We start from the raw sequence: 13456 nt of genomic DNA, 5'->3' as shown, positions 1-13456 counted from the left end.
GGCGTCTATAGTTCCGGCTACTTGGGTGGTTGAGGCACGAGAACCGCTCGAACCCAGAAGGTGTAGGTTGCAGTGAGCTGAGATCATGCCACTATACTCCAGCCTGGGAGACACAGTGACACCTTGTCTCAAAATAAACCCCAATAAACGAACAAAAAAACAAAGTATTTAAGTGACAAAATAGGTCTTCGGAATCCCAGGAAACGGCCTTGTTTACATTTTTAGATTTAATATAAGTGCAATCAATAACATTCTATCTTTGAGTTTAAAAATGCAAAATGCTCTAAGTGTTGGCTATCACCTACCATAAATTCACAATTTACATATTATATTACAAAATAACAATAAACTGGAGTGTACAAGGCAATGTTTACTATATGAAGAAAAGTTACCTCTCTTTCTCAAGTTCTTCTAAATATCCAGTACTTTCTCTGCTTCCATTTACAAACCCTCTTCTTGGAAATGAACCCATAGGAACAGGACTGCACTCTCCAGAACGGCTTGATACAGATCCTTCCCGGCTTCCATAAGAACGGAGGGACATTTTTGACCGTAGTTTTACTCCAGGGAAATTACTGCTATCTAAGTTAAGCTCTAAATAAAATAGAGACAAGTTTTTATACAACAATTGCTTTAAGTGGTCTAAAATATTCTTAATGTTATTATATTATTTTAAAGTGAAATATTAGGTTTACATTTTAGCCACAAATATACATGACTGAAAAAATTATTTAGGACTTTCCCTGCAAAGTCCACTTGGGTCAGAGTAAAAATAAGGACTATGTTAAAGGAAAATTAGATAAAATGTACTTCCTTAGACTTCCTCTAAATAATATTTTGGAATTCAAAAGTAATTTCCCTGTCTGGCTTCAATTATTATCAGGCACTTTCTCTGTTCCGACATTAGAATTTTCAAGCAACAAAATGAGAAAAATATCCTTTTAAAACTGCTCAAAACGACTTATCAACTTACATATGTGAAAAGGTTAAAGTATTTCTATACTGAATGAAGAAGACAATACTTCTTCCAATGAGACAGTGGGCTCAAGTCTATGGCATACAGAATACTAAAGTTCTATTTAGTGACTGGCAGAATAGCAACAAGCTTTAAAAAGAGCTGAAAATTATTTAAGGAAGAGATTTAAAATAGTTAATTCAAAGCCAGTTAAATGTTTAACTGAAGAAATGACACACAAACACATTTTTTATTTATTTGTACTTTTAACAATTACATCCTGACGGTAAAGCTAATACACCAAGAAAACTGATACCAACACCCAAATCAAGAGAAGCTATACTTGGATCTACACATCTAAAGATGACAATTTGAGCTTAAAAAATTATTTTAAAACATCTTTTTAAAATCTACCTTTAAGACGCTCTAATAAATCAATCTGTCCAGAAGAAGCCATAGCTTCATCTTCAATACTTCCTTGTAGTTGTTTAAGTACTTCCTGTTAAAAAGAACACAATATATTAACATGAAATTCTAAATAACTTCAAGACATGATTCTGTATTTCTTGACATTTAAGTACGCTGAGAAAAAAATTCAGAGCACTCTGAAAACATGCACCTTATATATATTACCTATTATTCATTATTAATAAATAAATCATGGCCAAATAATAACAGTGATATTTTGTGATAATGGTGAGTATGGGGAGTCTCCATGCACAGTATTACAAACACACGTAAGATACATTCATTATTTCTAACTTAAAAAAAAAACCAACGATGCGAATTATTCTCATTTTTAAGATAAAACAAGTGAGACCCAGAGACTTGCTCAAGTTACAAAAGCTACTTACGTGTTTAGAATCCATGTCTCTTAAGTGTGCACCAACACGACCATAAAAAACACCAAATTAACACAATCTATTTAATAACTTCAACATTCAAGCTTTTAATATACCACGTTTAAGTATATTCTGCTAGTACACTAATTTACAATTAGCATATATTCAAATAACTATGTTCACTCTTTCTTGACTTTTGATGCTTTTCTTCTTTCCCATGTAAACCCTTTCTTGATAATTTTTTCTCCAAGAATGTTAGAAACTTTCATTTTTCTACCAGTTTTTCTGCCATTACATTTGTGAACTTTGGCTCTTATTGCATGCTACTTAATGATAATTTATATTATTTTCCATTTACTGAGGCATTCCATTCTAGCTCCTAGCATAGTTCTTTGGCCAATCAGGTTTCCCGAATGCAAGACGAAGTATTTGAACACTTGCAACCCTGTATCTAAATGGAGTGTTCCCCTATAAGAAAAGTAATCTGTAAACACATTAAAAGGAAAACCTATCAAAAAGTTAGTGAATGGAGCAAAGACAGTTTCACTGATTTATCTTGACAGTGACATTGTAAGCATTCATGGTGGCTCATGCCTGTAACCCCAATGCTCTGGGAGGCTAAGGCAGGAGGGTCACTTGAGTCCAGGAGTTTGAGACCAGCCTGGACAATAGAGCAAGACTGTCCCTAAAAAATTAAAAACAAAAAAAAAACAAAAAACAAACAAACAAAAAAACCTGTAAGTGGTGGCATAAGCCTGTAGTCCCAACTACTTGGGAAGCTGAGCCAGGAGGATCACTTGAGCCCAGAAGTTTGAGGCTGCAGTGAGCCACAGTCTCACCACTGCACTCCATCCTGGGTGACAGAGTAAGACCCCAGCTAAAAAACAAAAAGAAATCGCCCCCAAACTCTAGAATTTCCTATGTTAATAAACAGCCTTAGTATCTGACCTTCAAATAATAGGCCACGTTGGAGTCTGAAAGGCTTGGGTAAGTAGATGTGGGGGCATGAAGGTGACTGTATTATTTTCAAAATATTCCAGAGTGTTTTACATTTGTGGACTAGAAAACAAATTTGCACAGGGATAACTTCCTTTACTGAATGTGGGTACGCCCACCAAAATGTCGACTATAAACTTCAGGGCACCATCTCTTCCACTTAAGAACTCTCACTGGAGACTACTGTGATTTTTCCAGGATTTCAATTCTCTTTCTATCCACTGCTACTGTTTTAGTCCTTCAATAATCCTTTTAATCTTATCCCTATTTCTCAGGCTTCCAGTCTCACAATTCAACAACTACCCTTGAGCAGTTAATTTCCAATGACATGTCTCAAATCCTAACCTTACTTGCAAACTTCAGATTCACTTTTCCAACCAACTGATGGACGCTTTACATCTGTATGATAGGCACCATACATCTAAATGTCCAGAACTGAACTGGCGTTTTGTCCCAATAAAGCTTGTTCTTTGCCTTATATTCTCTCAGTTAAATGGCATTAGCCTTCTCTTTCTCCTCCAGCGTAAATCCTTAGCACCTCCTCCTTCACATTCCCAGTTATGGAATTCCGGTGATTGTACCTCTAATATCTCTCTTAGAGCTACCTCTTTCATATTCTTACTGTCACTATCTTGTTATTAACCCTACCTAAACTACGAAAATAATTTCCTAAGTGGCTCAATCTCGCACAGAGCTGTCAGAGCAACCTTTTTAAAGCACAGCTTTGATCAAGTCTCTAAGATTCTTCTCCAAAGCCTATAGTAGTGGTTCTCAAGCGTCACCATGGATCAGAATCACCTGAAGACCTTGTTAAAACATAGATTGTTGATTCAGTAAGCCTGGGGTAGAGGTTGAAAATCTGCATTTTGAACAAGTTTTCAGGGGATGTTGATGCTGAAAACAGAATCATTAAGATGTTAACAGTGTTATTTTATGGAGACTGAAATTATAAGCAATTTCTCTTTTACTTGTTGTGTCATACTTTTTAAACAATATGTATAACAAAAAATCCTACTTGTTTTTAGAAAAGTTACAAAGATTTAAAAGTTTAAAAATCATAATAAAAAATCCTTGGTACATCATTGGACATACATCTAATTTTTTCAAAACTAATGCTACATTAATGGTCTTTTAAAAAAGAAATAATAAAGAAAAAATAAAATATTTTAAAAAATGAAAAAGCTATATAAATTCAGATGTCCAACAATAAGTATTAAATAGGCCATAGCATTTTTTAGCTGTACATACAATGGAACACTATGCAACTGTAAAATACATAATCTGATGTAAGATGACAATAAATTACACAGAAAAAAATTATGCTGCAAAATATGATGTCATCAAATGCAAGTTTGCATAAATGTATAGAGAAAAGAATATATATATACTATCAAAGGTTACTTTTACCTCTGGTGATGGGATTTAAATTTTTTTTAAAAAATAGGTGATTTTGATTATTTCTTTTTGTCCACATTTCCTAATTTAATAAAATAGTGAATACACTCAACTTGTAATAAAATTCTATTTTTAAAAATTTCTGTACACATTGCTAGAACTCTGTTGATAGCTTTAATCATACAGGTAAATAAGATTTAAGGTTAAACAATTTTTAAAAAGATTCTCAAAGCAGTCACCTTGGAAAGCTACTAATTTACTCCAATGATGTGTTACTTACATTATATCTGTAAGTGCTTTGAGTTATGAACTTCATCAACAAAATCTGTATATATTTACAGTCACATCCAGTTACTTTGCCTTAAGACGATATCATCCAATATGACCTACATTACTTACTAGTTTGCCATGAATAGTTTATGGCTATTCCACAATAAAAATTGACCTCAAGTAATTTTTTTCCTGTTTTATTGAGGCACAACATACATATGTAAAATACACTAATCCTAGATTTTCACACCCATGTAATCACTATCTAGGTGAAGATACAGAACATTTCTAGCACCCCAGAGGGTTCCCTCAAGTTCCTTTTACCAATTTTCATTTCCTAGAGGTAACCACTATTCTGGCTTTTTTATCAGAAGAGTTTGGCATCTTCTTGACCTTCATATAAATGGAATCATACAGTATATAAGACTCTGTGTCTCATGTTTTTTATTCAACATAGTATCTGTGAAATCTGTCCATACTGTTGCCTTATCAGTTCATTATTTTTAAATGTTGTATAGTATGTAGTAGTCCACTGTATAAATACAGCCCAATGTATCTATCCTTTCTCCTCTTTAATGGTGCATTTGGGCTGTTACCAGTCTGGAGGCTATTAATTTAAACATCAGTCATTTGAGTAGGAGTGAAATAATCTTTGCATTTCCCTGATGACAAATGATGCTGAATCCCTTTACATGGACTTATCTGCCATTTATCTTTCTTTCTGAATTATCTTTTCAAGTCCCTGGGTCACATTTTAAAAACTGGATTGTCTTTTTGTTACTGGTTTGTGGGAATTATTTATATATTCTGAAGGAATTATTTATATATTCTGAACTGAGCTTTTGGTCAGATATATGTGTTGCAAATATTTTCTCCTCTATCGCTTACTTTTTCATTTTCTTAATGAAGTCTTCTGAAAAGCATAGGTTTTTAATTTTGATGAAGTTTATCTTATACATTTTTATGTTTAGTCTTTTGTGTGTCCTAAGAAATTTTGCCCACCCAAGGCCACATAGATAAGATTATCCTATGTTTTCTTCTAGAAGCACACTGAAGTCTTTTGATGAACAAAAGTTCTTAGTTTTAATGTAGTCTATCAAATTTATTTCTATTTATGGTGCTTTGGCATTCTGTTTAAGAAATCTTTGCCTACTCCCAGGATAGGAAGCTATTACCTATGTTTTCTTCTAGAAGCCACTGTTTCGTCTTGTTTGTTTGTTTTTACCATTTTTTTCTCTGTGCTTCAGTTTGAATATTTTCTACTGATTTTTTTCAAGTTCACTAATTCTGCCTTCTCACTAGTTCACTAATTCACTGTTCAGCCTGCTGTTAAGCCCATCCAATGTTAATTTCAAATACATTTTTCAGTTCTAGACTATCCATTTGCTTCCTTTTAATTATAGACTCCAATTCTCTGTCAAAATTTTCTATCTGTTCATTCATTTTTTTTTTCAAGACATTTATAATACTTATGTTAAAATCCTTGACTACTAACTGCAACATCTGGATCATTTGAATTTGCTCCTATTACCTATTTGTCCTCTTGATTATCAGTAATCTTCCAGTTTCTCTGCATTTCATATAACATTTGACTATATGCCAACTGTGTATACAAGAAAAAAAGAGACTTTAGATGATTGACAGTATTTTCCCCTAGAGAGTTTGCCTTTTCCATTGTTGGGGTCTGATCTCCTCAATCCAATTAGCAACTAAAAATGGATTGGGACCCTCTGGGTGCAGTGGCTCACGCCTGTAATCCCAGCACTTTGGGAGGCTGAGGCGGGTGGATCACGAGGTCAGGAGATCAAGACCATCCTGGCTAACACGGTGAAACCCCGTCTCTACTAAAAATACGAAAAATTACTCAGGCGTGGTGGCAGGCGCCTGATGTCCCAGCTACTTGGGAGGCTGAGGCAGAAGAATGGCGTGAACCCAGAAGGCGGAGCTTGCAGTGAGCCAAGATTGCGCCACTGCACTCCAGACTGGGCGACAGAGTGAGACTCCATCTTGGAAAAAAAAAAAAAAAAAAAGGGAAAAAAATGGATTGGGACCTAGTTGCAATTTTAAGTTCACAACTGGTTTGGGTTTCCCAGTTCCTTGAGTGTGTCCCTCTATATTCAGATAGGAAATATGAAAGGTCTCCATCTCCTCAGCAGTTAACTTCTTACCCTATACAGTATCAAAATCTGATATTTATCTTGAATGGAAAACCAGATATACTAGGTAGGTCTTCCTCTAATAGGTCTTTCCTAAGCATTGCAGGAATATGGGATATTTCACTTTGCCTTTCCAGCTCAGCCTTATTCTCTGGTAGCACTTATCTCTCTAGCCTTAAATGTTCTATCTCTTGGAGGCTGTAAACTCAGGTCTTTAATCTCCTGCTCTACAAAATTCAAAATCTGGCAAATGACTTGAGGAGACCTGTGGTGCGAAAGTAACATGTCTCTCCCTCTAGAAGGACTTCACCTGCTAACATTCTGCCTTTCTAGTCTATCCTAAGTCTCCTGTACTACAAGACTTGGCCAATATCACATGGTAAAAATGAGCCATGTATTTAGAGCACTTCTAAATGCTAATATCTCTACATCTGCCCTCATGTTTGTCGAGGCTGCCAACAATTTCATTTTCTTTTTCTTTCATACCTGCAGAAAGGCCTCAAGAGTTTCTTTCTCCCAGTGAAGTCCTTCTGCTTGTGCCAATGATGAATCTCAATCTGCACCCAGAATCAATATCCCCCGGGAAGAAAATTACCGGTAATCTCAGCTTATCTAGAAAGGGTTCTTTCCTCTTAGGAATTATAGTTAATACAGAGCTTGATGATTCCACAGTCCTCCAATGTCCTTAAAATTATGATTTTTGTATTTTATCCAGTGTTTTCTAGTTTTTGAGTGGGACATATTGCTTGGGGGCTGCATACTGCATACAACCTAGAAGAGGCCCTTAATTTTGAAGAGTTTTTAAAAGAAAATGGAACACAATTGCAAAGCAGTTCCAAAAAAAAAAAAAGTTCAAAAAGTTATCTGAGAAATAGCAGCTTTTAAATACATATGTAAATTTGAAGGAGAGAATATTCATTTGTATTTTAAAAATCTGGAAGCTCAGTTTGAAAAGATTAATTACATTATATAATCACATATAATATTGTCTTAAAAGAATTTTAACATTTTAGAAACATTAGAAACTTATTCATTAGGCTGGGCACAGTGGCTTACATCTGTAATCCCAACACTTTGGGAGGCTGAGGCAGGTGGATCACGAGGTCAAGAAATTGAGACTATCCTGGCTAACATGGTGAAACCCCATCTCTACTAAAAATACAAAATTTAGCTGGGCGTGGTGGTGTGCACCTGTAGTCCCAGCTACTAGGGAGGCTGAGGCAGGAGATTAGCTTGAACCCAGGAGGCAGAGGTTGCAGAACGCCAAGATCGTGCCACTGCACTCCAGCCTGGTGACAGAGCATGACTCGGTCTCAAAAAAAAAAAAAAAAAAGAAAAAAGAAAGAAAATTTTTCATTAGAGATGAAATGTGCTGTGGTTATACCAGTGATATTTATCTATGAGCAACGCTGTCATTTCAGAGAGGCTGCTACTTGACCCACTTATATTTATTTCAGTATATCATAGTTAAAGATGCTTTTCATTACCAGATACAAGTACACTTGATAATTACATCTTCAAAATACAGTCTGAAATGCTGATCTCGATTTTTATTTTTTCTTACTTTCTGAAAATATGTACTTTACATGTATATTGTTTTACAGTTTATAGACCAATTTATAAATATTAAATTTTGTCAAACTACAACAAAGAGGTAAATGCTTGATTAATAATTTGCCTATAGATAATTCTTCCTACACCATGCCACCTTTCAGCTTTTTATCTCTATAATGCTATCTTTACCTTGTTACTATGCTCAGCATTTTAAAGTCAACTAAACAGCTCTAGGTATGCTGGGCATGGTGGCTCATGCCTGTAATTCCAGTACTTTGAGAGGCCGAGGCGGGTGGATCACCTGAGGTCAGGAGTTTGAGACCAGCCAGGCCAACATGGTGAAACTCTGCCTCTACTAAAATACACAAATTAGCCAGGCATGGTGGCAGGCACCTGTAATCCCAGCTACTTCTGGGGCTGAGGCAGGAGAATCGCTTGAGCCCAGGAGGTGGAGGCTGCAAGTGAGCTGAAATTGTGCCACTGCACTCCAGCCTGGGTGACAAGAACGAAACTCCATCTAAAAAAAAGTTGGGGGGAGGGCTCTAGCCCTGGAGTAAAAACTAAACCACACAACTTTTTTTAAGATTGGCTGCAATTCTGCATTTATCCGATTTCATATCATCTAAATTCCATGTAATCTCTATTTTATTTTCATTACAAAAAATTTCAAACATATACCTATATGCGCAGAAAACTGTAACAAACCCCCATGTACCTTCATACCCCACATCAACAATTATCAATCCATGGTCAGTTGCGTCTCATCTACACCCATATCCACTTTCTCTATTTCTACCCCTCTGCACCAGACTTATTTTGAAAATCAAGCTCAGACATCATACAACTTCTTTGTAAATATTTCAATATGTATATTTAAACAAGGATTCTTTCTAAACACAAACACAATAATATCATTATACTTAAAAATAAATATTTCCTTAATACACAGTGTTCACATTTCCCTAACCCTTAAACACTTATTTCCCTGGCTGCTACAAAGACACATGTAATCAAATAGCAAAGCAGTGTCCTCTTTTGCCACTAGATGGTACTATTGCATAAATTTTAGACTTTAAGTAATCCGGTTGGAGGAGACACACTTTTTGCTGGTTTTTTGTTTTGTTTTGTTCTGTTGTTTTCTTTTTCTCAGACAGGGTCTGGCTCTTTTGCCCAGGCTGCAGTACAATCCTCACACCTCAGCCTTCCAAGTAGCTGGGACCACAGATGTGCTCCACACCTGGCTAATTTTTGTATTTTTTTGTAGAAACAGAGTCTTGCCATGTTGCCCAGGCTGGCCTCAAATTCCTGAGCTCAAACAATCCTCCTGCTTGGCCTCCAAAAGTACTAGGATTACAGGTGTGAGCCACGATGCCCAGCCTCCTTTTGCTTACTTTGGAGGTAAAGAGATTAATGACCAGGAAACGTGATTCGAGTTTATATAAGGTATTACAAAGTCTAGCAAGTGACTTTGGGGGAAATAACCACTGTGTTGGATTAATCTTAATCCACCGTAGGAAGTGCCAATGGTTTCAAAAGCGTCTACACAAAACAATATTCTAAGACAAAATAAACAGGTCATGGTTTATGCTGTTTCACAGCATAAAACCTTAAAAAGAGACATAATTTCATTATAGGGCTGCAATTGTTATGGTACCACATGTCCAATTCTAAGGAAATACGTTAATGGATTCACAAGATGTCTGTTGAAGTACATGCTGAGTAAAATAAATTTATGGTTGGTTTCAGGTATATCTGAAGTGCCACTATTCCTGATGTATGTAAGGTTGAGCATCCTAAATCCGAAAATTTGAAGTCTGAAATGCTCCAAAGTCTTGAGCTTTCTGAGCACCAACATGACACTCAAAGGAAATGCTCAATGGAGCATTTCAGATTTTGGATTTTTGAATTAGGGATGCTCACAAAGTGTAATACAAATATTTCAAAATCTGAAAAAATACAAAATTCAAAACACTTCTGGTCTGAAGCAATTTTGAGTAAGAGATACTCAACTTGTGTTATACTACACATATAAATGATCAACTAGATATTCCACTATAGAAATTTGAGGGTGTGACTTCTACTGTCACTCTGAGAGACATTCCACTTCAGTGTGGCGATGGATCCAAGGGTAAGTTACACGGTCTTTCAAATATGAGTTTTGAAATTGCTCAAGGAATTAAACAGAAACTTTAAAAAAGAGATCTCAGAGTTCTATACTACAAACCAGACAAGTACTATCTAAATAGGCGTGCCAGGAGGAGTTCTCTGCAAAATATACCATACTAAAGTAGATGAAAGAATATTTTAATTCTGTATTTCAAAACTTTAAAAAATACATGCCAAGTATAACGATTTGAAATGTAATGTGTTGATCAATGTTAAAATACCAAACTACTCTTTTTTAACCTGTTAGGCAACTAATGCAAGTCTTTTTAGGTCACCCATAGTTTGTGGAAAGAACAAAATGTTTGTTTATAGTCTACCTTATTTCCCAAGGGATTTGGAAGTAGGTATCTTGGATGTCTGTCATTGCTGGGGACAGTTTTTACCACACAAGAGGGTAATTAGAGTAGAAAAGATTGATAGAGGGATGGAAAGACAGAATAGGACACATGAGCAAAGGTTGAGCTGTGATGATACTGAATATAAAGGGTAAAAGAGAAGCAGAAACAGTTACCTCAGTGACACACACAAGTCTGGAGAATAAGGCAAACCTTGAAATGCACAGGAAAGAAACTAGGATAGAATAGGAAATTAGTAAGGAATAAGAGTAGTGAGCAGACAGGAAGAACTGGGCCAGGAACTCAAATGTTAAAATAGCCAAGAGGCAGAAACAACAAAAAGCAGGAAGATTTTTTTTTTTTTTTTTTTTTAATAAAGGAAGTAACTTTTTTTTTTTTTTTTTTGAGAATGGGGTCTTGTTATATCGCCCAGGCAGGTCTCGAGCTCCTTGGCTCAAGCTATCCTCCTGCCTCAGCCTCACTAAGAGCTGGGATTACAGGCCTGAGCCACCACACACGGTGGAAGTAACATTTTTGTTGATGATGTCCAATTCTATGAAGTTATTAAATTCAGTCAGAAGAGAATCTGCCTAAGCAACTGGGAATTAAAACAGCTAAAGTTTAACCTCACTTATTTTGAAAACAGAACATTTTCCCCACTACACACTATTTTCTAACTTTTCTTGGAGGTTATCAGAACTTTTCAGTACTATTTGGCAAGCCAATTTTAGGGCTTGAAGATGCCATGGACATCATCTAGACTAGCGTGACGCCTATACTTACCAAATAAGACAACTTAAGTCCTAAAGAATATACAGAGGTCATATATACCTCAGTTTGTGGCAAAGCCAGGTATAGAACCACGTACTGACTTTTAGTTCATGGCTCTTCCCAGTAGGGCATCCTGATTTTCTTGATCACCTATCATTGCAGCACTTACGGGTGACAAGATCTGAGGGAGTTGGGGAGGAAGTCTATACTTAATATTCAAGATACATTCTAAAATCATGAGGCTAGTTTCTATGAACTATGCAGAAAACCTTGCCTCAGTATAGTGATGCTATATTTGGTCTCTTCTCTTTAATCTTAAAAAGAGCTAAGAACTAACTAGCCATTGGAGTTATACACTTATTTTCTTTATATGATTCACTGAATGAATTCAATGTATCTTATTTAAAAATATAAATGCTAACTTTTGCAAGAAAGAGTTTACATATTATTGCTTAAAATACACTTTTAAGTGTCTTACCCAAGTTTACAAGAGGGAATACTGAATAAAAATGGATAAACTACAATTAAAAGTCACAGTCTTGATACCTTCATATTGGATGCCTCAGTTTCCAGTTTTGTAAGATGATTGGAATTATCTTCTAGCTCTTGTCGAAGATTTGAGTTCTCCATCTTCAGTGCCTCAACTTGCTTTAACAACTGATCATATGAAGCTGCAGCCATCCTTGGCTACCCTTGGACCTATAAGGTTAAAAAGGATTTTGAAATTCACTACTAAAAAATTTAGTGGCTGCTCGTTTTTAAGAAAGGGGTAAAGGAAACAAAACTCTTAAGACGTTTAAGAAGAATTGTGTTAATATGCTAGTTTTTGGTCTCCAAACAATATTGTTCAAGTAGCAGCATCTTTCTAAGAGGATGAAACAGTGGAGTCTCAGTTTAAGACAAATGAAATTAAAATAGAAGAGAGAACTTTAGTTGTGCCTGAATACATGTGTCTTCTCACAGATGGATTAAACTTCCTATCAAGTAATACTTTCTTCAAGGTTTTAAAGATATTTTACCCATTCTTACAGGCAAAACTTAGGAAATATAATTATGATAAAAATTTATGTATATTAGTAATACTATTTTATTTCTGAATTTTATCTGATAGTCACAGAATTTTAGAGCCAGAATGGACTGAGATTACATATTCCATTTCACACTTTTCATTTGGTAAAAGGCTGATCTTACACATCCTCCATAGTGAAACAGTTCTGAAGTTCTAAGATCTCATTAAAAGGCAATCATTTAACAAAATGGACATGAAGGAGAGCATTAAATGAAGACTTTAAGCCTTTTTGATAGGAAGATGGTAAATAAGAATTACTAACATAAAGTTCAATCACATTTATTCAAAAGGTTGCCTATAATAGCCCATGCTATGGCATATGTGGTCTTGGGATCTGCTGTGCTCAAACTGAGGCCAAAAGACACCTAAAGAGAATGGATGACCTGAGAAGTACAGACTGTCAAAGAGAAATGAAGCAGAGTCTGGCAGTCATTATGACTGGGAAAGAAGAGGGGAGACAAAGAAGATACAAAAGATAGCCAGGTAATAAGAGGACCTTAGGAAGAATTATAGAATGCTAGGAGTTATATTAAGATTAACCAAGTAAGATTCAGGAGATCCACATTCTCTCTTTAGTTTAGGTCAAATCATTTTGGAATAAATAAAATCCTGCCTATCTTAATTATTTAATAGCTAAAAAGTATTAAGTAGTTTGCACTTAAGCAATAAAGATCTTGACATTAAAAACATGCCTCTATAATATGAAATCCACTACATAGAATAAGGCAGACAGGCTGTAACACTGGCCAGTCATGACAGTATTGGAGTTCAGCAATTAGAAGACTCTACTAAAGGAAATCAAGGGACTTATCTTAGATCTAGTTAGTTCTACAATGGCTAGAATCAACAGTAAACCTGGTACAATCCAATGACATGTGAGGAGGAAGGGGAGTCCTGCGGGCAGGGATCACCTACAAAGTCTTTATGGTTGAAAAAAATTGAGTATT

General features: G+C 35.6%; 1 protein-coding gene across 1 annotated transcript in view; it reads right to left on the bottom strand.

Annotated features, from left to right (window-relative positions):
• The window catches only part of APC (adenomatous polyposis coli), a 123963-nt gene that overhangs the window by 88504 nt on the left and 22003 nt on the right, over positions 1 to 13456 (bottom strand). The window contains exons 2-4 of the mRNA XM_011966093.1: positions 11987 to 12139; positions 1370 to 1454; positions 393 to 594 (exon numbers count right to left, since the gene is read on the bottom strand). Coding sequence (XP_011821483.1) covers positions 393 to 594; positions 1370 to 1454; positions 11987 to 12121 — 422 coding nt within the window. The 5' untranslated portion in view covers positions 12122 to 12139. The remainder of the gene's footprint in view (positions 1 to 392; positions 595 to 1369; positions 1455 to 11986; positions 12140 to 13456) is intronic.

The sequence above is a fragment of the Mandrillus leucophaeus genome, unplaced genomic scaffold (assembly GCF_000951045.1).
Source record: "Mandrillus leucophaeus isolate KB7577 unplaced genomic scaffold, Mleu.le_1.0 Scaffold740, whole genome shotgun sequence".
In the NCBI taxonomy this organism is placed as follows: domain Eukaryota; kingdom Metazoa; phylum Chordata; class Mammalia; order Primates; family Cercopithecidae; genus Mandrillus; species Mandrillus leucophaeus.
This window is presented reverse-complemented; position numbering and strand designations above follow the sequence as displayed.